The sequence below is a fragment of the Nomascus leucogenys genome, chromosome 18, assembly GCF_006542625.1.
Source record: "Nomascus leucogenys isolate Asia chromosome 18, Asia_NLE_v1, whole genome shotgun sequence".
Classification (NCBI taxonomy): domain Eukaryota; kingdom Metazoa; phylum Chordata; class Mammalia; order Primates; family Hylobatidae; genus Nomascus; species Nomascus leucogenys.
This window is the reverse complement of record NC_044398.1, coordinates 71,222,581-71,248,785: the sequence shown is the minus strand read 5'-3', so window position 1 is coordinate 71,248,785 and position 26,205 is coordinate 71,222,581. Positions and strand designations below refer to the sequence as shown.

General features: G+C 36.2%; 1 protein-coding gene across 1 annotated transcript in view; it reads right to left on the bottom strand.

Annotated features, from left to right (window-relative positions):
• Positions 1-26,205, bottom strand: part of NDUFAF2 (NADH:ubiquinone oxidoreductase complex assembly factor 2) — a 213,450-nt gene that overhangs the window by 76,104 nt on the left and 111,141 nt on the right. The window contains 1 exon segment of the mRNA XM_004093259.3: positions 4,224-4,313. Within this exon segment, the coding sequence (XP_004093307.3) occupies positions 4,224-4,313 (90 nt within the window).

Genomic DNA, 26,205 nt, shown 5'->3' with positions numbered 1-26,205 from the left:
TTGTCAGACGTCCCTGTTCTTAAAGCAGAGTTAATTTTCAGTCCTCATTTGACATTTTGATTACTTCTTTCTCCTTGATATTTGGCTTCTAGTACATGACACTTTTTTTTTTTCTCCTACTTTTCTGGCAGCTCCTTTTTGGTCTCCATTGTCTCTAACTAAACTTTGGAGCAGCCTAAGGGTCAGCGTCTGAATTTCTCATTTTGTATTTACACTCGTTCTGTGTGTGATCTCTTCAGTCTCATTGCTTTATATAACATTCATTTGCTGACAACTCCCATATTTTATCTCCAGTACAGATATGTACACTAAGTTCTTGGCTCATATACAATTTAACATCTCTACTTGGATGTCTAATAGACACCTCAAACTTAGCATGTCCAAAATTGATTTCATTTTTCCACCCCTAACTTGCTCCTTTCACTGCACTCCTTTAACTGCACATGTCAGTTAACAGCAACTCCTTTTTCCAGGTGAGGCCAAAACAGCTTAAGAGTAATTACTGTCTGCTTTCCTCTCATGTTCCACATCCAATATGTCATCAAATCCTGTTGGTCCTACTTTTACCAAAGATCCGGAATGCAACTTCTTCTTTCCACTCCCACTGTTACTCTGGCCCAAGTCACAATTAATCTCTTGCCTAAATTATTACAAGAGCTTCCTGTCTCCATATTTTGCCTATGTTTCCCTAAGTCTATTTGCAAGGCAGCAGCCATAGTGATCCTCTTAAATATACCTCAGAACATATGACTACTCTTTTCAAAACCCTACAGTGGCTTCCGGTCTCACTAACAGTAAAAGTCAGAGTCTTTAAAATGGCCTACAAGGCCCCACAGATTCACAATCCTGTTAACTCTCTAACCTTATCTATGAATTTCTCTCTCATTCTATCCCAATCACACTGGCTTCCTTGCTGTTCTTTAAACATCTGAGCATGTTCCTGCCTCAGGGCTTTTGTACTTGCTCTCCAGTAATGCTCCTCAGCTAGTTGGCTGCATGACTAGCTCCTTCTGTTTTTATTCAGAAGTCATCTCAGTAAAGCCTTTTCTGAACACTATTTAAAACTGCAAAACGGCCGGGCGCGGTGGCTCACGCCTGTAATCCCAGCACTTTGGGAGGCAGAGGCGGGCACATCACGAGGTCAGGAGATGGCGACCATCCTGGCTAACACAGTGAAACCCCGTCTCTACTAAAAATACAAAAACAAAATCAGCCGGGCGTGGTGGCGGGCGTCTGTAGTCCCAGCTACTCAGGAGGCTGAGGCGGGAGAATGGCGTGAACTTGGGAGGTGGAGCTTGCAGTGAGCCGAGATCGCGCCACTGCCCTCCAGCCTGGGCAAAGAGCAAGACTCCGTCTTAAAAAACAAAAAAACTGCAAAACCTTCCCCAACACTCCCTATGCCCTTTCCCTGCTTTATTTTCTGTGGCCATTAACATACAATATAGTCTAGTTATTTATCTGGTGTATTGTCTTTCTCCCACCCTAGAAAATAAGCTCTATGAATGTAGAGGTCCTTAATAGATATCTACTAAATAAACGAAGAAAAAGGGCACGTTGTTTAATCTACATTGTGGGAAAATATGCAACTTGCAGGTCCCAGTAAAATTGACGAATACAATATTCATCTGAACCCGAAAATACTTAATTTACTTTTTCATGGTGTTATTATTTTTCACATTTAATTGATGTGTACCACCATAAAAATAATTTTTGTTTAGTGTTTGATTGATACATTTGTTTTAAACATATGTCCCATGGGAGAGTTATGCCGAATTACTAGATCAGGAAAGCCATAAAAAGATTAGAACTTCATTCAAGTTCTCATTTGAAAGTCTCAAAGGTTGAAAAATGAGTCATTATCTACTCATTTATTTATAACATTTCTATAAACATCTTAATTCTATACTATTATTGGAAAAAATGATAAAAACAAACCATTCTAAGAAGATGCACGCATTATCCAAGAATTGTAAATGTAGTTTATAACACTGGAGAGTCTGCTAAAATAAGAAAGCTCAATTACCCCTCCTAGAAGTTGCCAATTTATATTCTGTATTTCTTCAAAAAACCTTTGGTATCTACTTATTTTTATGGTTTTTCCTCATAGTTCTAGTAGTAAGCAGAAATGGAAAAATATTTTTACTGAAATGATGTTTACATTCACATGCTGGCATAAAAGTAACATAATGCCTATAGCTACCACATGTAAGGTATCATGCTATGCCAACCAAGAAGCAATGAGCCTACTGTTTACCCATGTATGAAGCTATATAACCCAGGTAAATTAACTAACCTTTTTAGGCCTTAGGTGCTCCATCTATTAAATGGGTGATATGGTTTGGTTCTGTGTCCCTACTCAAATCTCATTTCTAATTGTAATCCCCTTGTGTCAAAGGAGGGAGGTGATTAGATCATGGGGGCAGTTTCCCCATGCTCTTCTTGTGAAGTGAGTGAGTTCTCATGAGATCTGATGGCTTTATAAGTATTTGGAAGTTTCTCCTTCATTATTCTCTCTCCCGCTGCCAAGCAAAAACGGTGCTTGCCTCCCCTTCGCCTTCTGCCATGATTGTAAATTTCCTGAGGCCTCCCCAGCTATGCGGAACTGTGAGTCAATTAAACTTTTTTCCTTTATAAATTACCCAGTTTCGGGTATTTCTTTTCTTTTCTTTTCTTTTCTTTTCTTTTCTTTTCTTTTTGAGACGGAGTTTAGCTCTTGTTGCCCAAGCCAGAGTGCAATGGCGCAACCTCTGCCTCCCGGGTTCAAGCGATTCTCCTGCCTCAGCCTCCCGAGTAGCTGGGATTACATTACAGGCCTGTGCCACCACACCTGGCTAATTTTTTGAATTTTTTGGTTTTTTCTGAGATGGAGTCTCACTCTGTCACCAGGCTGGAGTGCAGTGGCGTGATCTTGGCTCACTGCAACCTCTGCCTCCTGGGTTCAAGTGATTCTCCTGCCTCAGCCTCCCGAGTAGCTGGGACTACAGGCGCGTGCCACCATGCCCAGCTAATTTTTGTATTTTTAGTAGAGACAGGGTTTCACCATGTTGGCCGGGATGATCTTGATCTCCTGACCTCATGATCCGCCCACCTTGGCCTCCCAAAGTGCTGGGATTACAGGCATGAGCCACCACACCTGGCCTAATTTTTTATATTTTCCGTAGAAACGGGGTTTCACCATGTTAGCCAGGCTGGTCTCGAACTCCTGACCTCAGATGATCCACCCACTTCGGCCTCCCAAAGTGCTGGGATTACAGGCGTGAGCCACCACTCCCGGCCTCAGGTATTCGATACATATTGATTAAGTACCTACTAGGTGCCTTACAATGTGCCAGGCACTATGCTAGGAACTGGTAAGCAAAAAACGGAAATACATAACATGGTTATGAGATGCCATGTTGAACTCAGTCTTGCAGATGAACTTCATTCAGAGGGAAACTGAACTGGGAACCAGAAAGCTGTTGGAAAACTAGGAAATATTCTATGCACTTCTCATTGTGAACTAGTTTCCGTTTTCTTCTCAGTAAATCAGCTTTTTCTGCAATATCAGCTTTTCTAAAATCAATTAGCTTTTTATGCAATAAAACTTTGATGTAGACTGAAGGTGACCACTTACAAGCTACAAAGTTCATATGTTACTGTTAGAGCCACACTGAGAGACCAACTGCTGCTGTTTGTCTCCCTTTGATCTTTTATTTTAACTTCAAAGTCTTAGGAAAGGGATCAAGCATCCATCCTTGTCTTAACAGGCGGTCAGTTAATATAGAGTTATTGTGAGTTGAAAAAATATTCCAAATGGTATCTACAGCAAGTATTATGCATAATTTATAAAAGAAAAAACTAAAAGTTTAAGTTACTTTGCAAGTTCATATGTGTAGTGAGTGCCAGAAACAGGATTCAAATCCTAGGATTGTGCAAGTGCTGGGTCACTACATGAAAGTGAGTGCCTGCTTAAATTTTGCATCTTAGGATTTTGGCTTGCCTCACCTCAGTCCCAGCTCTGATAATGCTTAATAGTTCTTTTTGCTGTACATGCATCTGCTTACTAAAATTCAGCACCTTCACAACTTTCAAAGATATGCAATGTTAAAAAAACAAAGTTTCAAACATTCAGACACTAAAACTTTTTTGCAAAGAGAAACAGTATATAATTATATATGCTCTTATTGATTTGTATAGTTATATAACTTACCTCCCATGAGATTCTACTAAAAGCAGAAACTTACCTTCCCATTCTGTTGGAATATCCCCTGCTTCATAGTCTACTTCTTTTTTATTTGCTGCTTCTACAATTCTTTTCTCTCGAATAGTTTGTCCTATAAGACAAAAGTCATTAATACATTTTTAAATGAACCTATGATACAGTAGTTCTACAATTAATCTTTTAATATTGCATAATCCCTTATATGGTTAAAGAATTAAATTAACAGGAAAATGAGAATAGATTTCCATTTTGAATTAGGTATATTACAAAAGGCAAATTCTAAACTACTGTAAAAATTTATAGTTATTTACCACAGCCTACAAAAATTAATGGTAGGCCAGCCATAGTGGCTCACGCCTATAATCCCAGCACTTTGGGAGGCTGAGGTAGGTGGATCGCCTGAGCTCAGGAGTTCAAGATCAACCTGGGCAGCATGGTGAAACCCCATCTCTACTAAAATACAAAAAATTAGCCAGGCATGGTGGCACATACCTGTAGTCCCAGCTACTCTACTCAGGAGGCTGAAGCACGAGAATCACTTGAGCCCGGGAGGCAGAGGCTGCAGTGAACTGAGATCGAGCCACTGCACTCCTGCTTGGGCTACAGAGTGAGACTCCATCTCAAAAAATAAATAAATAAATAAATAAATAAATAAATAAATAAATAAATCTAGATTTAATGTACAGAAAAAGAGTAACCAATTCATCCTATAGAGCACTAATGGCCAATAAAAAATATTTTAATAATCAACAGCGAGTTCAACTTCTTCTGACTTACCTGTATATATCTTAGAGGAAGCAATGGCTGCTGCAATCACCCAAGAAAATCAATATTCATTGCTGTTACTAAGTATGTAATGGACCACAAGACCCTGCAGCCACCCTGTCCCTAATACATTGGCAAACCCAAGGGAGCCAAGCCATGGGTTGAATTCTGTGGCCCATCTGAATCACTTCCTCTTAAGAGAATTTAACAAAACTGGTCATTGGTTTGGTTATGGCTATGGTAGACTGATGGTGACCACTTACAAGCTACTAAGTTCATATGTTACTGTTAGAGCCACATTGAGATACCAACTGCTGCTGTTTTGTCTCCCTTTGATCTTTTATCTTAATTTCAAAGTCTATGGTTCTTCAGATGAGAGATTAATATCTAGAGTGGAATAGGAGCAATGCAGAAACATGAAAGCAGAGAGAACAGTAAAGTAAAAGTTGGTGAGAAGTCAAGAATGGAATGAGAATGCCTAATGCTTATATTGCTCAATAAAAGTTGATTAGTGCATATTTTAAGTTTATACAGAAGGCATAAAACTATTTGTTATTTTCTTCTGTTTTCAGAAAGTCTTCATTATATCTTTCAAAGCAGCTTTGTCAAAATGGTTGCTTCAAAACATGTTCCTTTCTCATTGAAACTTTGAGCCTGGGGAAACCAGGTAGGCTTTCTACTTCCTCCTATTTAACAAGTGTGCCTGCCTACTCCAGGGAATGTGAGCTGAGACAGAGAAGTCATCAGTGAGGAATGATAAAGGGAGCAGCATGGCTTAACAGTGATCAGACCAGTCAGGGAGAGAAATTTGGACCTTACAAAATACTCCTTTCTCTTACCACTCCTAAGCCAATCTTACACTATGCTAAATATACTGACTTACATAATTAAAGAAATCAACCTTGATGCCTGCAAATCTCTCTCCTATACTACCTGATATTCTGTTAGCTGTAAATTCCTTTAAGTGTGGACAGGAAACTCCTGGGAGTGACTGTGCAGGAGAAAGGACAACATAAAAGGAAAGCCTGAGAAAGCTGAATGGCTGGTTTTATTTCTTCCATCTTAGTAATATTAAGTGAAAGGCTGGGAGTTCATAGACAACCCATTAATGGCTAATAAACCTTAAGTATGTGGTCAGGAAGTTCTGCATTTCATTATGAAGTCATTTAATCAGGCTGATTTAATCCTAACGCAGAGGTTCCCCAAGTTCTACAAAGAGGATTACCTTTTGCTTATCTTACCCAATAAATTTACAGTAGGACAAGGGACTGATAGTAAAAGTGGTAGGAACAATGATTAGGGTACAAGGAGCATATAATAATGACAACTGCATTTCTCTCATAGTAGAGGCTCAATATATGTACATGTATGTTTAGTAAAACGCTATTTACATTCACATATATAAATACATCATAATAAGTTACTATAAATTTAGTATTTATAATTTAGCATACATTAAAGTATGCTTATATGACAGTTTTCAAAATGTGTTAGTCAAATACCTATGTCTTCATATAGTCCTTATCTAATTACCAAAATGTAAGAATGTCTTTTTGGAGTAATAGTTATAGAAAGGAAAACTATTGTCTAAAATAAAAATGCAAATACATGGGATCCTCAAAGTACATGTATGGTCTATAAGTTTTTAAATATACATCAATAAAGTTTAGCACATGGGGAGAGGATAGACAGGTCTATAGATCTCAGTAGCACTACTAAATGCATATATACTACAGGCATATCTGCAACAAAAAAATTAACTTTCTATTCCTACTCTTAGGTCTATCAACTTCCTGTAAGGTCTCCCAAGGATTTAAAAAAACATAAGTTATACCTATTTGTGTGTGTGTGTGTGTGTGTATGGAAAGACAGGAAGAGTAATTAATGAGCTAGTTTAATTTCAGGACAATCACTGAATAAATCTTTGTTTAGAAATAGGTGAAATAAGGATTTTGTTTTAAGTATACGTCTTTAGTAATATAAAATAAAGCTATTAGCTTATTAAATAAATTCTTTGTAATCAGATATGTTTATCTCAATAAATTACTGTAAAACTACTCCCTTTTTTTGGAATAAATACTACTTGTTCAATTTTTATAAATTGGGAATGGAATTTATGCCTCCCACTGAGTAAGGAATTATGCACAAACTGTACACTTACTTATACTAATATGCTTTCATGCAATATTTGTAAAGACAACTCTATTTATCATAGCAAAAAAATTTCCATCCTAGTGAATGCAGCAAATTTAAGTACCTGCTCAAGCATCAAAATTTTAGGATTTAATTTACATTTAAAAATTAACTTGGTAACAAAAACATTTAATCCAATATATGTGTAGGTTCAATAAGTCCTAATACAACAAAAATAATTGACATTGGTGAACTCAATGAGTATTATTAAGTAAAACAGTACATAGTTGTTTTATTTAATACTAAACAATATTATATTTAATTGAAACACAGAGTTTGAATTCAGGAAGGTAGTAATGGTCAACAATCTATGCATTTAAAGACTGTAGATATAACAGTATATTTTTCCAAACTTACAAAAAACAAAAAAAGCTAGCTGCTGTTGAGCTAATTGCCCTAGGAGGATGGTAGATTTCCTATTTCTTTGTTAGAAATATATGGAGCCCATTTAATTTTTAAAAAAAGAAAGAAAGGAAGGAAGAAAAAAAATAAAAGGTGAGATCCCGAGGCATATCGTAGATGACAAGGGTTTAGGTAAAAGACAAGTTTCACCTGTTCTACTGAGCTTCTGGGATAGTATATGAGCACCCTGGACACAGATATGGGAAGCAGCCTCTAGAGCAGAATCCTAAACTTCAGCCATTCAAGTACCATCTTTGCAATTTTTGCCATACTTTAGAGTACTATAACCTAGTATTTTTCTTTACAGTGATTTGCATTTTTCCTCAATACTCATTTTTACTGTACTCTAAAAAATATTCATGTAATCACTGACTTAATGTGCTAGTTGTGTTTTTTGCTCACCCATAAAAATAGATTTAAAAAAATTAAAGGGTTGTCTTTGTGTCATCTAAAGTCATCTTATAGACCACACTTGGGAAACCACACTGCAGACCACATTGGGCTGTAGAGACAGGCCCAGCCACACATACGGTGTTACAGGGCATAGAAACCAATATAACCAGCAGGAAACTCCTATGGACAGGGAATGGGTGTTGAATATCAAAGTCTTGCTTGGATTACGTTTACCCTTGATTTCAAAAAATCCTGTAGTTCACATCAATGTTTTGTTAGGTTTGAAGGAAGAAGGGAGAGGTCCTAGATTTCCAGAGTCAGGAAAAAAAAAAAAAGCACTAACATTTATGGCATGTTTACCATGTGCCAGACATCGAACTAAGTTTTAGCTCTGCATGAGTAATTTCATTTAAGCTATACAACGCTATGAGGTACTATTATTACTTCATTTAAATAAACAATTTATACATTTCATTTATAAAGAGATTGAGGCTTAAGAGAACTTAAGAGATTTACTTGCTAGCAAACAGATATCAGGATTTGAACATGGGTCTTTTGACTCCAGATCCTAGACACTTAACCACTAAGATATGTTGCCAGACTTTCAGATGACTACAAATGTTACATCTACAAACTGACATTTCAGTTGGTAAAATATAAGGGCTAAGCTAAAAGTAAAAGATTAAAAATCACTATTTCTTTCCAAAAAAGAAAAACCACTGCCTTTCATTAAGGTGTTTCAGAATGTAGAAGACACATCTTAAATCACTTAACTTAATCCTAATAATAGATTCATTAAAACGTCACTGAAGAAAATCTGGAAATGACCTGTAAGCGCGTGACTCAAAATATCATATTAACATGTTATTCTGTTTCCTTTCAGTCTATTATAACTAATAGATTATAAATACACAAACACATATACATGTGCACATGTATTTATGAGATTAAAATTGTACTTATATCCTTTTTCCTACCACATGGAAAATATAAAGTTTTTCACGTCATTGTTGCATAACTTAAAAAGGAAAATCAATATTCAGTTTCTGAACTTACTCTGACATTCTGAGGAAAAAGAAATTTCTTGTAAAAGTGTGTTAATAACATTTCTTTTGTCCAATTGTGTTTAAAATGTGAAGATAAAAGTAAAAAAGATTGCCTTGTTAAGCATAGGCAGTAAAGCAAGTTAAAAAATACTAAAAATGAAAATGTATGCCAATTAAAGATATGTATCAGATATGCCATACAAAGAAGTTTTACAAATTAAGGCAGAACTTCAAGATCGGGGAGGAAGAAAGAGGTAAAGTATAGTGATCCATACATTCTTTATGTTAACATGTAATGGATTTATTAGTGATATTTTAAAATGAATTAATAAACACTTTAAAATCTCACTTTTATGTATTTAAAATAAATTTCATTGTATATATTTAAGGGATATAACATTATGTTGTGGGATATGAATAGACAGTAAAAAGGTTACTAGAGTGAAGCAAATTAAAATATGAAAAAATGCTCATTATCACTGGCCATCAGAGAAATGCAAATCAAAACCACAATGAGATACCATCTCACACCAGTTAGAGTGGCCATCATTAAAAAGTCAGGTAACAACAGGTGCTGGAGAGGATGTGGAGAAATAGGAACACTTTTACACTGTTGGTGGGACTGTAAACTAGTTCAACCATAGTGGAAGTCGGTGTGGCGATTCCTCAGGGATCTAGAACTAGAAATACCATTTGACCCAGCCATCCCATTACTGGGTACATACCCAAAGGGTTATAAATCATGCTGCTATAAAGACACATGCACACATATGTTTACTGCGGCACTATTCACAATAGCAAAGACTTGGAACCAACCCAAATGTCCATCAATTCCATCAATGATAGACTGGATTAAGAAAATGTGGCACATACACACCATGGAATACTATGCAGCCATAAAAAATGGTGAGTTCATGTCCTTTGTAGGGACATGGATGAAGCTGGAAACCATCATTCTCAGCAAACTATCACAAGGACAAAAAACCAAACACCGCATGTTCTCAGTCATAGGTGGGAATTGAACAATAAGAACACATAGACACAGGAAAGGGAACATCACACTCCGGGGACTGTTGTGGGGTGGGGGGAGCGGGGAGGGATAGCATTAGGAGACATACCTAATGCTAAATGACGAGTTAATGGGTGCAGCACACCATCATGGCACATGTATATATATGTAACAAACCTGCACATTGTGCACATGTACCCTAAAACTTAAAGCATAATAAAAAAGAAACATCTAGTCATAAAAAAATTAAAATTATACATCATCTCAGTTATCCCTTTTTGTGTGTCGCAAGAGCAACTAAAATCTACTCATTTAGCATGAATCCCACACACAGTACAATTTTATTACCAACAGTCCTCATGAACATTAGATCTCTAGATTTGTTCACCTTACATATCTGCTACTTTGTATCCTTTGACATACATCTCCCTACTTCTCCCAACCACCCCTTCCTGTCCCAGGTAACCACTGTTTTGTTCCTGGTCTCCGTATACAATCAGTCCTCTGTATCCATGGGTTCTGCATCCGCAGATTCAGTCAACCACCACTGGAAATATTTGGGGAAAAAAATGATAAAACAACAATACAACAATAAAATACAAATTTAAAAAATACAATAAAACAACTATTTACATACCATTTAGACTGTATTTGGTATTATACGTAATTTAGACATAATTTATACAGAAGTATGTGGATAGGTTATATACAAATACTATGCCATGTTATATAAGTGAATTGATCATCTGCAGATTTTTCATCAGAATTTTTTGATCAAAAGTTAGTTGACCATATATGTATAGATTGATTTCTAGGCTCTCTATTCTGTTCCACTGATCTACATGCCTATTTTTATGCCAGTACCATACTGTTTTGATTACTATAGCTCTGTAATAAAATTTTAAATCAGAAAGTATTAGTAAGTGTTTATTAATTTTAAATCAAAGTTGCTTCCAACTTTGTTTTCCTTTCTCAGAATTGTTTGGGCTCTTTGAGGCCTTTTATGGTTCTATACAAATTTTAGGATTGTTTTCCTGTATCTGTATAGAATGCCATGGGAATTTTGATAGAGATTGTGTTACATTATGTATACTGGTTTGGGTGCTATGAACATTCTAACAATATTAATTCTTCTGATGTATGAGCATGGGATATCCTTGCATTTATCTGCGTCTTCTTTAATTTCTCTCATCAATGTTTTATAGTTTTTGGTGTACAGATTTTTCATCTCCTTGCTTAAATTTATTCCTTAGTATCTTATGTTATTTAATGCTGTCATAAATGGGATGGTTTCTTTATGTCTTTTTTGGTTAGGTTGTGTATTAAAATGCTAATTTTTGTATCTTGATTTTTTTTGTATGCTAATTACTGTATCCTGTAACTTTACTGAATTCATTTATTAGTTCTAACGGGTTTTTTATTTTTGCTAAAATCTTTAAAATTTTTTATATATAGGATCATGTTTTCTACAAATAGAGATAATCCTACTTCTTTTTTGATTTGGATGCCTTTTATTTCTTTTTCTTATCTGATTGATCTTGCTAGTACTTCTAGTACTACGCTGAACAGAAGTGGCAAGAGTGCATGTCCTTGCCTTGCACCAGATCTCAGTGGAAATGTTTTCAGTTTTCAGTGGAAACGTTTTCAGTTTTTCCCCATGTTAACTGTGCGTTTTAAATAAATGGCCTTTATTACACTGAGAAACTTCCCTTCTATAACTAAACTGTTGAGAATTTTTATCAAGAAAGAATATCAGACTTTGTTGAAAGCTTTTCATGCACTAATTCAGATGATCATGTAGTTTTTATCTTTCATTCTGTTGATGTGAAGTGTCACATTGATTTGTGTATGTTAAACCAGTCTTGCATGCTAGCAATCAATCTCCCTGCTTGGTCCTGGTGTATACACTTTTTGATGTGTTGTTGGATTTGGTATGCTAATATTTTATTGAAGATTTTTGCACCAATGTTCATCAGAAAAATTGGCCTGTAGTTCTTTTGATGTCTTTGTCTGGCTTAGGTATCAAGGTAATGCTGACCTCATAAAATATGTTTAGAAGTATTCTCTGAAGCTCTATTTTTCAGAGGAGTTTAAGAAGTATCGGTATTAATTCTTCTTTGACTGTGTGGTAGAATTCAGCTGTAAAGCCATCTGGTGTTTGGCTTTTCTTTGTTGGGGAGTTTTCTATTACTTCTTTAATGTCTTTATTAGTTATTGGTCTATTTATGCTTTCTCTTTCTTCCTGACTAAATCTTGGTAGGTTGTATTTTTCTAGGAATTCATCCATTTCCTCTAGGTTATCCAATTTGTTGGCATTTACTTGTACATAATAGTCCTGTATGACCTTTTTATTTCTGAGGCATCTGTTATAATTTCATCACTTTCATTTTTTATTTTGTTTGAATTTTTTTTTCTTAGACTGGTTAAGGGTTTGTAAATTTTGTTTTTCAAAAAACCAATTCTTTATCAAATGAAATGCCCGATGGAGCACCCATACACCACTGGATGAAGAACGGGATCCTCTGCTGCATAGTTTCGGTCATCTAAAGGAGGTTTTAAACAGTATAACAGTCTGGAGTGCAGCGGCATGATCTCGGCTCACTGCAGCCTCCCTGCCTCAGGCTCCCGTGATTCTCCTGCCTCGGCCTGCCGAATACCTGGGATTGCAGGCGCACACCACCACGCCTGGCTGGTTTCAGTATTTTTGGTGGAGACGGGGTTTCGCTGTGTTGGCCAGGCTGGTCTCCAACTCCTGACCTCGAGTGATCTGCCCGCCTCGGCCTCCCGAAGTGCTGGGATTACAGATGGAGTCTCGCTCACTCAACGCTCAATGTTGCCCAGGCTGGAGTGCAGTGGCGTGATCTTGGCTCGCTACAACCTCCACCTCCCAGCCGCCTGCCTTGGCCTCCCAAAGTGCTAAGATTACAGCCTCTGCCCGGCCGCCACCCCGTCTAGGAAGTGAGGAGCGTCTCTGCCTGTCCGCCATCGTCTGGATGTGAGGAGCACCTCTGCCCGGCCACCCCACCTAGGAAGTGAGGAGCCCTCTGCCGGCCGCCCCGTCTGGGAAGTGAGGAGGGCCTCTGCCCGGCCGCCCCGTCTGGGAAGTGAGGAGCGCCTCTGCCCGGCCGTCCCGTCTGGGAAGTGAGGAGCGCCTCTGCCCGGCCGCCACCCCGTCTGGGAAGTGAGGAGCGCCTCTGCCTGGCCACTGTGCAACCTTCCAAGTCTGAAGTGACAGCCTTCGTTGTAGAATGAATGAAGACACTGGCACTGATTATATAACACCTTGGCAGCTATCTCAAGTCGTTGATGGTGGAGGTATTGGAATTATAGAAGAAAGCAAACACACAAATTTGACTAAAGGTGATTTTGTGACTTCTTTCTATTGGCCCTGGCAAACCAAGGTTATTCTGGACGGAAATAGCCTTGAAAAGGTGATACATATATGAACGTATCTGATTTTTTTTCCCCATATAATTCTTACTTTGTGCATTTGATATTCAGTTGTGTTTGTAATCATGGAAAAATAAAAGCATATATTTTCTTTTAAAAAAAATAAGAAAATTGGACCAAACGATCTCTTAAGTATGATGTATGTATGTACTTGTTAATTAAAGACAGGGCCTTGCTGTGATGCCCAGGCTGCAGTGAGTGGCACAATCATGCAATACTTCACTACAGCCTTGAACTCCTGGGTTCAAGCAATTCTGCTTCAGCCTCTCCAGTAGCTGGGGCTACAGGTGTGTGCCACCATTCTTGGCTACTTTATTTTTTCATATTTTTAGAGATGGGGTTCTCGCCAGTTCTGCCCAGGCTGGCCTTGAATTCCTGCCTCAAGTGTTCTTCTCACCTTGGTCTCCTAAAGTGCTGGGATTGCAGGCATGAGCCACTATGCCTGGCTCAGATGATCTCTAAAGTCCCTAAAGTCCTTAAGATTTTTTGGAGTTTGATGCCTTCCCACACAAGTTTGGAAATACTTTCAGAGGGATTCTATTCCATACGCATGTCATTACAATTTTAATGAAAATTTTGATGTAGCAATATTATAGAATATATTTTAAAGAGGTAAATATATACAATCTTCTGTGCATTTTGAGATAGTCTAACTTTATAATTTTCCTTTGTCTTTCTGTTGTCCAGTTGTCAGTTTTCAGATAAATTCTGCTTCAAACTTGTTATGTAAGCTTCTATTGGGCATTTAGTTTCAAATTACTGTTTCCAAATTCTTGTATTTCTTTAAATTTTCCATCATTCTTAAAAAGAGATTGATATTGCATGAATGTCAAGAGAACCTCTTCTATTTTCACTTAAAAATTTTAATCATTAAAATATACTACAGTGTCTCTATATTAAAAAAAAACCAATTCTTTGTTTTATTGACTCTGTTTTTTTGTTCCTTATTTGATTTATTTCTGTTCTGAATTTTATTATTTCCTTCCTTCTGCTTATTTGAGGTTTAGTTTGTTCTTTTTCTGGTTCCTTGAGGTGTAATGTTAGACGATTTATTTGAAATCTTTCTTCTTTTTAACATAGGCATTAATTGCTATAATGTCCCTCTTAGAAATGTGTTTGCTGCATCCCATGTTTTGGTATGCTGTGCTTCCACTGTCATTTGTCTCAAGACATTTTAGAAATTTCTCTTTTGATTTATTCTTTGACCCACTGGTCATTTAAGAGCATGTTTTTAAATTTCCACATATTTGTTAATTTTCCAAAGTTCCTCCTGCTACTGATTTATAGTTTCATATCACAGTAGTTTGAAACAATACTAGATACATGGTCGATCTTCTTTTGTGGCCTAACACAAGGTCTACCCTGAAGAATGTTCTATGCATGTGTGCTAGAGCAAAATGTGTATTCTGTTGTTGTTGGATGCAAAGTTCTGAAGATGTCTGTTAGTTCCAATTGGTCAAAAGTGCAATTCAAGTCCAGTATTTCCTTATTAATTATCTGTCTGATTAATCTACCCATTTTTGAATGTGGGATACTAAAGTCTCCTACTACTGTAGTATTGCTATTTATTTCTCCCTTCATGTCCATTAATATTTGCTTAATGTATTTAGGTGCTCCAATGTTGGGTACATATAGATTTACAATGGTTATGTCCTCTTCATGAATTGACCCTTTTATCATTAACTAATGACCTTCTTTGTTTCTTGCCAATAGTTTTTCACTTGAAGTCTATTTTATCATATATAAGTACAGCCATGCTTGCTTTCTTTTGATTACCATTAAATGGAATATCTTCTTCCATTCTTTTACTTTCAGCTTATGTGTGTCCTTAAAGCTGTTGTGGGTCTCCTGTAGGCAACATATAGTTGGATCTTGTTTTTCTTTTTAACTCCATCTAACCATTCTATCACTTTTGACTGGAAAATTTAATCCATTTACATTCAAGTTTATTACTGATAAATAAGTTCTTACTACTGTCATTTTGCTATGTGTTTCTGGTTGTTTTGTAGTTCCTTTGTTCTTTTCTTCCTCTTTTTGCCTATCTTTATGATTTCACAATTTTCTGTAGCTGAGCTTTGATTCATTTCTCTTTATCATTCATACATCTGCTGTACTTTTTGTTTTGTGGTCAGAATGAAGCTTAAATAACATATTTTATGGTTATAATCTACTATTTTAAGCTGATAATTACTCAACATTGATGATACAAAAACTCTGGACTTCTACCCTCCCCACCAATTTACATTTTTGATACCACAGTCTACATCTTTTTGTATTCATTAACAACTTATTGTAGTTTTAATTATTTCTGATGGTTTTGACTTTTTTGTTTGTTTGTTTTTTTGAGACAGGGTCTTGCTCTATCACCCAAACTCCTGGCTGGAGTGCAGTGGCATGAACATGGCTAACTGCAGACTCAACCTGAGTCTCAAGTGATCTTCCTGCCTCAGCCTCCAGAGTAGCTGGTGTGTGCCACAACACCCAGCGAACTTTTTTTTTTTTAAACTTTTTTGAAGATACAAGATCTTGCCATGCTGTCCAGGCTGATCCCAAACTCCTGGACTCAGGCAATCCTCCCATTTAGCCTCCGAAACTACTGAGATTACAAGCATGAGCCACCATGCCCAACCTGGTTTTGACTTTTAGCCTTTATACTAGAGATTAGTATGATTTACACACTACCTTTATAGTACTAAAGTATTCTGGATTTACTATGTGCTTCTACCAGTGGTTTTTATACTTTCACATGTTTTCATGATAGTAATTGTCATCCTTTTGTTTCTGCCTGAAGAATTCCCTTCAGTGTGTCTTGTATGGAAGGACTAGCAGTAATGAATTTCCTTGGCTTTTGCTTCTCTGTGAAAGACTGTTTCTCCTTCATTTCTGAAGAACAGCTTTGCTGGGTATAGTATTCTTAACTGTCAGTTTATTTATTTGGATACATCTTTGAATATATCTTCTCAGTCTCTCTTGGCCTGCAAGGTTTCTGCTGAGAAATCTGCTGACAGTCTAATGGAGATTCCTTAATATGTGACTTGATGCTTTTTTCTTGCTTCTTTTACAATTCTGTTTTTGACTTTTGATAGTTTGATTATAATGTGCTTCAAACAGGATCTCTTTGGGTTCAATCTATTTGGGGAGCTCTGAGCTTCATGGATCTGGATATCCAAATCTCTCCCAAGACTTGACAAATTTTCAGTGATTACTTCATTAAATAAGCTTTTTGTCCCCTTCTCTGTCTCTTCTCCTCTAAGTGCATTTCTCCCATAGTGCATTTATTTTCTGAATGGTGTCTCATAAGTCTTATAGGCAGTCTTCACTCTTTTTCATTCTTTTTTCCTCTGAGTCATTCCAACAGACCTATCTTCAGATTCACAGACATTTTTCTCCTGCTTGATTGATCTAGCCTGCTGTTGAAGCCCACAATTGTATCTTTAATTTCATTGATTGAATTCTTCAGCTCCAAGATTTCTGTTTTGTTCATTTTTATGATACCTATCTACATTGAATTTCTCATTCAGATCACAAACTGTTTTCTGTCTTCACTGAATTGCCTATTTGCACTGTCTTGTTTCTTAATGAGTTTCCTCAGGTTCATTATTTTGAATTTCTTTTAGACAATTAGTAAACTTCCATTTCTTTGGTCAGTTACTGAAGAATTATTTTGTTTCTGTAGTGGTATCATATTTCCTTGCTTTTCCATGTTTCTTGTGTATCTGTGTTGATATATCTGCACATCTGCTGGTACAGTCACCTCTTCCAAACTTCACAGAGTGGTTTTTATAGGTGAAGACTTTCACATGTAGATGGGACCAAGGATGCCACCAGATAAGCAGAATGTGGTGGCTCTGGTTCTATGTCACCACAGTAATGTGATTCCATTCAGCATCTTCAGCAGTGACCAATGTTGGTAATAACTTCAGCTGCCTCCCTGGTCTAGGCTTCAGGAGTTTGTGGTACTGACTGCAGCAGTGTAGGTTATTAGGGCACAGGCTTTAGGAATCCTCTCATTCTTGTTATCCTCACAGTGGTGAGTCTTAGCTTAGGGGATCTCTCTCAGTGTCACATCTATCTGACATGGCTCACAGGCTGCCAAGGCAGCACTGGGATCCAGAGCACAGATGCTCAGAGTGTCTGGAGAGTTGAGTTCCTCAGTTCAAGGTCTTTGAAAACCACTCTAGCACCTGGGACCTGATGTATAGGTTCACTCTCAAAGGCACAAGTGAATGCAATTCTCTCACTAAGCCATGGTCTATTGCTCTGAGGCACACTCTATCCTTGGGACCAAGGGGCTGAGATATAGCTATGGTTCTGACCCTTTAGTTTTATTATAAAAAATATCAATACATATTCCATAAACAAAGTTCTCTCAATAATTATGAAGAGTCTAAAGGAATTCGGAAACCAAAATGTTTGAGCACTATATATACCAGTGAAAAAAAAAACACAGGAATTTATAAAGCCACAGCACTAAACAATATAGATAAATAGATGAATAAATAAAAATTGGGGAGATAAAAGGGCTCTTGCTTACCATGATGATGAATAGCAAATGTGGAACAAGTACCAGAGTTGGAAAAGCATCATTTTCTAACTATCATGACTAGTTCTGGTAAAAATTATTAATGGAAAGGGATTGTTTTTATTTAGAAAGTTTCCCTTTCTTCTGCATATAGTGTTCTTACACATTTGAAAGCTGCATAAGATATTATTTAAAGGATGGTTAGAAATAAGATTTCTAATATTACTACTTACAAATACTGCCTTCCTAGGGTTTCAGTGACCCTGTAGGTGAGTATGACTCTTGAAGGTGCCTGTGGCAGGAGACACCAATGGTTCTTAAGAATGAAACAGCAGACTCAGGCATCTCTCCTTTCCTGGGCCACTATTCCTTTCCTAATCCATTCACACAGGCCAGGAGAGATATTTGGGCAGCCTTTAGTCTTTACATTTCAGAGTTTCAGCGCTCATAAAATATCTAAGACAGTGGAGGAGGGATTTTCTTCCACTAGCACCAAATCAAAGGTAGAGGGCTATAGAGCTGTAACCCACAAGCATATGTAATTCTTGGTGATAGTTTTCAACCAGTTGTCTACTTCTGGCCCGATATTTTACATTGATGGGGTAGCATGAGGAGAGATGAGTGGAATTTGGAGATGACTTTGGGGTTGAAAGAGAGGTTGGGCTGAGTGAGGTGACACACTTCTGAGATAGTTGTTCCCTTGTATATAAGCAAACCTGACAGGAGCTCCTGGGTTGGAGGAATGGTGATGAAATAGGTAGGACAACCAGGAAAAGATCCTTATAGTCTGACTGATGTCTGTCCTTTTACAGCAGTGGCAGCAAGCAGTACAACCAGGTGATAATTCTAAATCAGTTTGTTGACTGGTGGTGATGTATAAGAGACTGAATTCTGCATAAAAAAGGAGGCTTAGAAGTATCAATGCATAATGCATGAAAGTGAGAACTACTGAAAGCCAAGCACCACACTACATATATTAGGTTTGTGGGCTTTCAAACTTTGTTATTCTGAACCATTACAAATAAAATGAACACAAATTAAGAGCACTAAAATAGGAATTCTTATACTGAAAGTCATTTTTACATATGACTTAAAGTGTAATTTGACTAAAGTTAGTTGCAGCATCTATTTATTAAGAGCTTGTTGTTCACCAAGCAATGTTTAGGTTCCTTCCATGTTTTATCTTTTATCTTTAAAACAATCTTCTACAGATGAGAAAAAAAAAAGGCATAGGGTAGTTAACTTATCCAAATGTTCACAGCTGATTAAAGTAGTATAGCTAGCATTTCAACCTAAGCATTTCTATGACTCCAAGCATAAGCTCTTTCTGCTTAAGATTTTAAAATTAGCATTTATAAAGCTTGCATATAGTATTATTACAGATACCCTATTAAAAACTAACATCTTATTCATGACTATCATAAGCTATTATTCCTCACAGTAATTAAAGGAGGCACTCCAGCTTGAAAATGTGATGATTCTATAATCTGACATGTCCTACATATACTTATGTGAACATGGAAGACTATCTCCACAGATAATATTTTTAAAGCAATTATAGAAGTCTTACAGATAAGCTTTCAGAATTTTTAAGACTGCCAACTAGTTCAATGGATTACCTAAAATCTTACTAGCTTCCTCATATTTACAAGTGTCCTATAAGGAATCTCAACTTGTTCTATCACAGAAAATCCAATATTATATTAAAATGCTTGGTTATTCTGAAATGCTTTATATACTATGATTTAGCCTTTCAGATCTGAAAAGATAAAAGGTCTTAAACTACACCCAGAAAGACAGCAGAACAATTCCAAGTAACCTATTTCCTACATTAGTGAAAATGTCCTGTGGCAAGTTTATAGCACATCAATATTCCATTTAAACTGGACTTAATGAATTTTTTTTAAAGCCACAAATAAAATTTCAGTCTGAAAATACATAAGAATATCACAATTTAGGAAAAAAGATTAACCTATTGTAAACTCGTGTTTGTGCTTTGCACAAGGACAATAAACTCTTGTTTACCGTTAATTTTTAAAGGTTCCATGAGTGCATTATATTCAAACAAAACTTCAAAGTTCTAAAAACATCCGTAATTCAACCAACAAATATACACTGAATAGTCTATTGCATTAATCTAAGAAGATTTATAATTAAAAGTTAAGCAGGTTTTCTGATTATATTCTCAAATCAAACATGTAAGTCTTAGAAATGCCTTTACTTCATTTACTTCCCTTCCATTACTGTGGAAATCACACATCAAAAACTGTTTTTAAAAAACAAAGAAGTAACACTTGAATATTATGTTGAAAAATCATTTATTTTCCAAACTGAAAGGAATTTTTGATCTGCTGAAAAAGCAGTTACAATTACACCTGATCTACTCTCCAAAAGAAGGTAACCATTCAAACAAAAAATATAAATGATGAATGCATGACTATTTAGTCCATGTAATAATGTGTTCACTATGAAGAGCTGAAAGAAGTAGTCATTTCAGGTTTTGATTGATGTGTAGGAATCAACTTTTGAAAGTACTTCATTCACTTAATACATTCTATACCTTTTTGTAAAGCTAAATTGTCTCCAATGTATGAAGTATATTCATAATTGAAAATGTGAACATTTAACAAAATATCAGAAAAACGAATATTAGGTGATTCTGCTATGAATATATCTAAATTATAACATGAGTTAACATGTCTTAAACACACACAAAAAGGAAGGAAAAAAGGCGGGGATGAAAATTTTTTTAGCTAAATTAAATAGGCTTTAAGACATTATACAAGAATTTCAAGTTTTAACAAAACTATTTTACAATAAAAGGACATTTATGAATGTGATTGGAAATCTTATTTTATAGTGACTCAAACAAACAAATTCCAATCTGGTACACTCTTGATATAAAAATATATATAAAAAGAATATTTTCTTTCAAAATTAGTAAATATTCATAGTGTGGTATAAAATAATATAATCAAGTATTTAATTTTCACTTTGAAAATCTAATTTGAACACTTAGGGCTTTCAATATACAGGTAAAAAGAGAGATGGAAGGAAATAATTAAAAATGATGGCAAATATTACTAGAATTTAGAGAATTATAAAATTATAGTACATGTAAAGCTTGGGCTAAGCCCAAACTTTATTTTCAGATTCGAAATGTAGCAGATACAGTTGATTATGTGATTGATTTCTAGACCCAAAGGGTTTCATAGAAATCAAGTACTTGGTCATTAATCACAGACCATAAAAGAGTCAAAGACCGTACTGTTATCTACTGTTACTAATTCACAGAACATGTGGCAGTTTTAAATATGAATAATTTAATAAAAATAGAGTGCATTTTGTGGTATATTAGTTCTCAATTTTAAAAAATTATATTTATTAATCCATGAAATTACTAATACCCTTCATTAATCTATTTAATTTAGCCACCAGGCACCACTGATCACTAATAAATAGAAACATTCTGATATAGAAGGAGACCACATAATCATCTAATGAAATGTGATAGTTATCAAGTTAACAGGAACTACACTAGTATTTGTGAACCAGATCCCCAAGCTCAAAAATTGGGTTTAGTTGGTAAAAGTCTGGGATGCCAATAATTTTCAAACTCTTGTCTTTAAAAATATCCTCTTCAGAGGTTCAATTTACAAAACTGTTCAAGCAGAGCCTCTCTGGTTGAGGGAGGGGTTCAGAGTACCACCCACCTTTTCTCCCCTCCCCTTACATGTAGTTACCTCCTCACACTCCTAGGATTCTAAGGAGTCCTGTGAAAATCACTGATTCAGACCAAGTACTGTACTTCTGAGATTCCCCAATCCATCTGTGAATATATATATTCATTTACTAAACAAAATCAAGATCTTGCCAATGGGCAGAAAGACCACCATACATTTACTTCTTTCCCTATACTATTCTTCATTTAGTTAGTCAAGCAATCTTTCACAAACTACTGAGTAACTGGTAGTAAGACAACGTAGCATTTTCCCTACAATCCTGTTCTCCAAGAACATGTAAAGCCTACTTCAGCTGTGAATCTATGATTTAAAGCTGGAACTTGATTTAAGGCTTGCTCCCAGTGTTCAGAAAGGATGAGTTCAGTGAGAAGTCATTTTCTCATGTTGGAATAAGAAGTACTTAGGAAAAGACAAAGAAGTCTGAACAGCAAGAGGGAAAAACAACGCTCCAATTCACTTGTCGTCAAGCAAGCAGGCCTTCGCTGGAGAGGCATTTTTAATACTTTGAGTCCCCAGAACTGCAGGCTGCTGTGAAGGGGAAGATTTAGGTAGTTTGAGGCCAATAACCAGCAGTAAAAGGAAAGACAGGATAGAAAACTTCATCAAAAGTTTTTATATAGCACCATATATATATATATATATATATATATATATATATATATATTTTTTTTTTTTTTTTTTTTTTTTGAGATGGAGTGTCGTTCTGTTGCCCAGGCTGGAGTGCAATGGCGTGATCTCAGCTCACCGCAACCTCAGCCTCCTTGGTTCAAGCGATTCTCATGCCTCAGCCTCCTGAGTAGCTGGGTATTACAGGCATGCGCCACCACACCCAGCTAATTTTTGTATTTTTAGTAGAGATGGGGTTTCACCATGTTGGCCAGGCTGGTTTTGAACTGCCAACCTCAGGTGATCTGCCCGCTTTGGCATCCCAAAGTGCTGGGATTAGAGGTGTGGGCCACCATGCCCAGCCATAGCATCATAAGATTTTAGTCATTCGTTTAAACTCTTCCTATGACAAACTTTACCCTGGCTAATAACTAACAAAATTGGATGACATGAATTTTATCTTTGTTCTCTATTTTAGTTCGCTGGTAGAAAGATATGCTAATAAGCTGTGATTGCACCAAAAGGCAGGCTGTAGGAGCATGAAAAAGAAAAGTTGATTCCATTTTGCTTGTGAAGGCTGCAAAAAGACCATTATCTTGCTATTTACCTACTTATTCATTATTTCTCAATGATGCTCAAAAAGATAAACACTATAGTCACTAATAGTAAGATTTGTAACATGGTATTACTTTAAGATGGGGGTCTCCAAAAACAGAGTGCATATAAAAATGGAGCCTGCCTCTCTACTCAAGGATGTACTGGTAGCCCATGCCCGGATATTTACCTACAGAAGAATAAAATAATTGGGAGTTGAACAATTCTTTATTCTTAGTAGCAAATGACAAAGCTTAACATTTTTTCCCTATTTCTTGCTACTTTCTTATAAGCTTCCAGGTTCTGAAAATCATGTAATTCAGGCTAATTTAGCAACGTTATCAATAATATTATGTTAATTTGGCTTATTAATGTTATCTGACTCATTTAGATGAGCAGAATTATATTTATTGAGCAACTATTATGTATATGATATTATTAGACACTTCTTTTTTATTTTCTTGTTTAATTCTCACAACTATCTTCACTTTTATAATTGAGGAAACTAAAGCTCAAAGAAAATTGAATGGATGAGGAAAGATTTGTCTTGAATTATGTTTAATTTTTACACGGAAATTTAAGAAAATGTACTAGCATAATCACCTCCTATACTATAAAAACAGTGTCCACATATAGTCAGGTTCATGCTGCCTCCTTTTTTTATTTCTGCCTCCTTTTCACAACCCATTTTACAACCACTTGGCATATACTTTCCACATCTTCCCTTTGCTTTGTGCTGCAGAACAACCTAACTATTCTGTGACAATAGCACCATTTATTGGCTGGCAAAGGTATTGGAATAATCTGAAATCAGTATCTGCTTTCTTACCTTTAGAAAGATAATGCATAATTTGGGCTGTCTTTTTATTCTGCCTTTTTTATTTCAGCTGACTCACACCTACCTGAAAAAGCATTTTTCTCATATATACATACATCTCCTTTTTTATCTCTCATATCTCCTTTCAAAAACCTGTAGAGTTACTTTACCTCTTGATTTCACTGCTAATCAATGTTTGCTAATATGAGGCAATGAAGATCAATTGTGAATTAAAAGCAATTTGTGAATTATTCTGGAAACAGAACTACAATTTACAACGCAATTTCTATTTTAAAATGTGTTGAATTTAAACAAGCTACATACATGGAACTTTTAGGATTCAACTGATTTGTAAGTTGGGAAACTTGCCATATTATTAAAACATATAAAAGTATAAAGCCTTCTGTAGTGGCATACATGGTAAATAAAGGAATAGAATGCTAAAACAAAGCAATACTATATATATTTTCCTCCTCTTAAGAGTTAACATACATCTCCTTGTCTTGTGAAATTTGAATCTTACACTACATATAATGAAACACTCAAATATTTGTTGATAACAATAAGGTCTACTCCTATTTTGCAGTGACCCCTTAAAGTTATACTAATGACACAAGAGAGAACAGCTCTCATTATTTTAACTTTATCTCAACGATGGAAACTAACAGGATTACACCTAAAACTCTAACCACTCAATGAGCTCCAGTCATAAACTTTTGTTTAAAGCAATGCTCTCTACTTGTATGTCTTTATACTTCTGCTACACAGAGTTCTGTATCTTTCTGTAATACTGAGCTTAGCATCTAGTCCCTGAAATTGTCTGATCTTTATGAGTAAGGCCTATAAGTTCCTACCTGTGGGAATTTTGCATTGAAGCAGAGGAACATGTAAGATATCCTCAGTCAGTTTGTCAACATGAAGTCACTTTTGTTGCTGGTACCAATTAAGTAGCAAGGGGGTTTTGTTCCTTGGATTTTGCCCTGTATCTCGGTTCCAGAAATCGTTACTGAATGCTACTGAGATTTGGTCTAATGGTGACGTCAACTGCCCAGGTGTAGACCATTTTCCTCACTGTTAGCTACTCCTGTCTCGCAAATCACCTGCCCAGGACTATTCTTTTGGCTCCCTAGGACTTGGAAACCTATGGTCTGGCCTGCTCGATTAGTGTTTATGACATCCACCTCTCCCAGGCCTGAACTGCATTTCCTTTCAAATCTCTCAAATATTTTGATAGGACTATTACTTTACTCATTTCCTAATTCAAAAACTACAGTTGTTTTTACAATGTGAATATATTTGACAATATTGAACTGTACCCTTCAAACTGGTTGTTATATTTTTATTTTATTTTTGTTTTTTCTAGAGACATAGTCTCACTCTGTCACCCAGGAATAAGTACAGTGGTGTGATGATGACTCACTGCAGCCTTGAACTCCTGAGCTCTAAAAATCCTCCCACCTCAGCCTCTGGAGTAGCTAGGACTACAGGCACATGCCACCTTGCCCAGCTAAGTTTTAAATTTTTTGTAGAGATGGGGGTCTCGTGATGTTGCCCAGGCTGGTCTTGAACTCCTGGCCTCAAGCGATCCTACCACCTCATATGTTTTATTTTTTACCACAATTAAAACTTTTTTAAATTGTTTTTTAAAGTTCAGTTGTTTTTTCTACTATTGCCCTCCCTGACAATGCAAACTTTCAACAAAATATATTTTATTTCAATATTTCCCTTTATATCCACACCAAGACCTTCACCCAGGTCCCTCTCATTTCATGTCTATGTTAATTTTAAAAACCTAACCATATTGTATTCTGATGTCTATTCTTTATTGTTTCTTTAGGGAACTACTCCATTCCATATGATCCTACTTTGTCCATGGGGTTGTGTGGGACTATCACCCTTCTACTTAGAGGTAGGAATGTTAACCAAGTTTCACCCATGGTATTCTATCCTTTTAGCCACAGAAACTATTTCAGGGATGGGTACATGACTCCTGCTGGGCCAATGAAGAGTTTTCCTAGAACTTTTGCTGGTGCTTCCAGGAAAAGATACTTTCTCAGCTTCTATGATCATAAGTTATAAAGACTATGTAAGACCTGTGATTGCTGGGCCATCTATTCTACTATGTGGAGAAAATCTATCTATGAATGAAACCAATTCAGAGTCATGTTATGGAGATGGTGCATATCCTGATGACATGGATCATCTGAATCTAGCTCAATTTCTGTTCAATTTTCTAAAATATTGTATTAATTGGGATTGGCTCAGCTGCAGTAACAAACAGACTCTAAAAAATTACGTAGTTTAAATAATTAGAAGTGTATTTGTTTCTTATGCAACAGTGCTGGGTGTATGTTCAGGTAGGCCATGCAGTTCTTTCCATGCCGTCATTCAAAGATCCAGGCTGATGGCTATTCAGTCATTTTCAACTCATGACTTCTAAGGTTTCCCTGAACACTGCCATTTC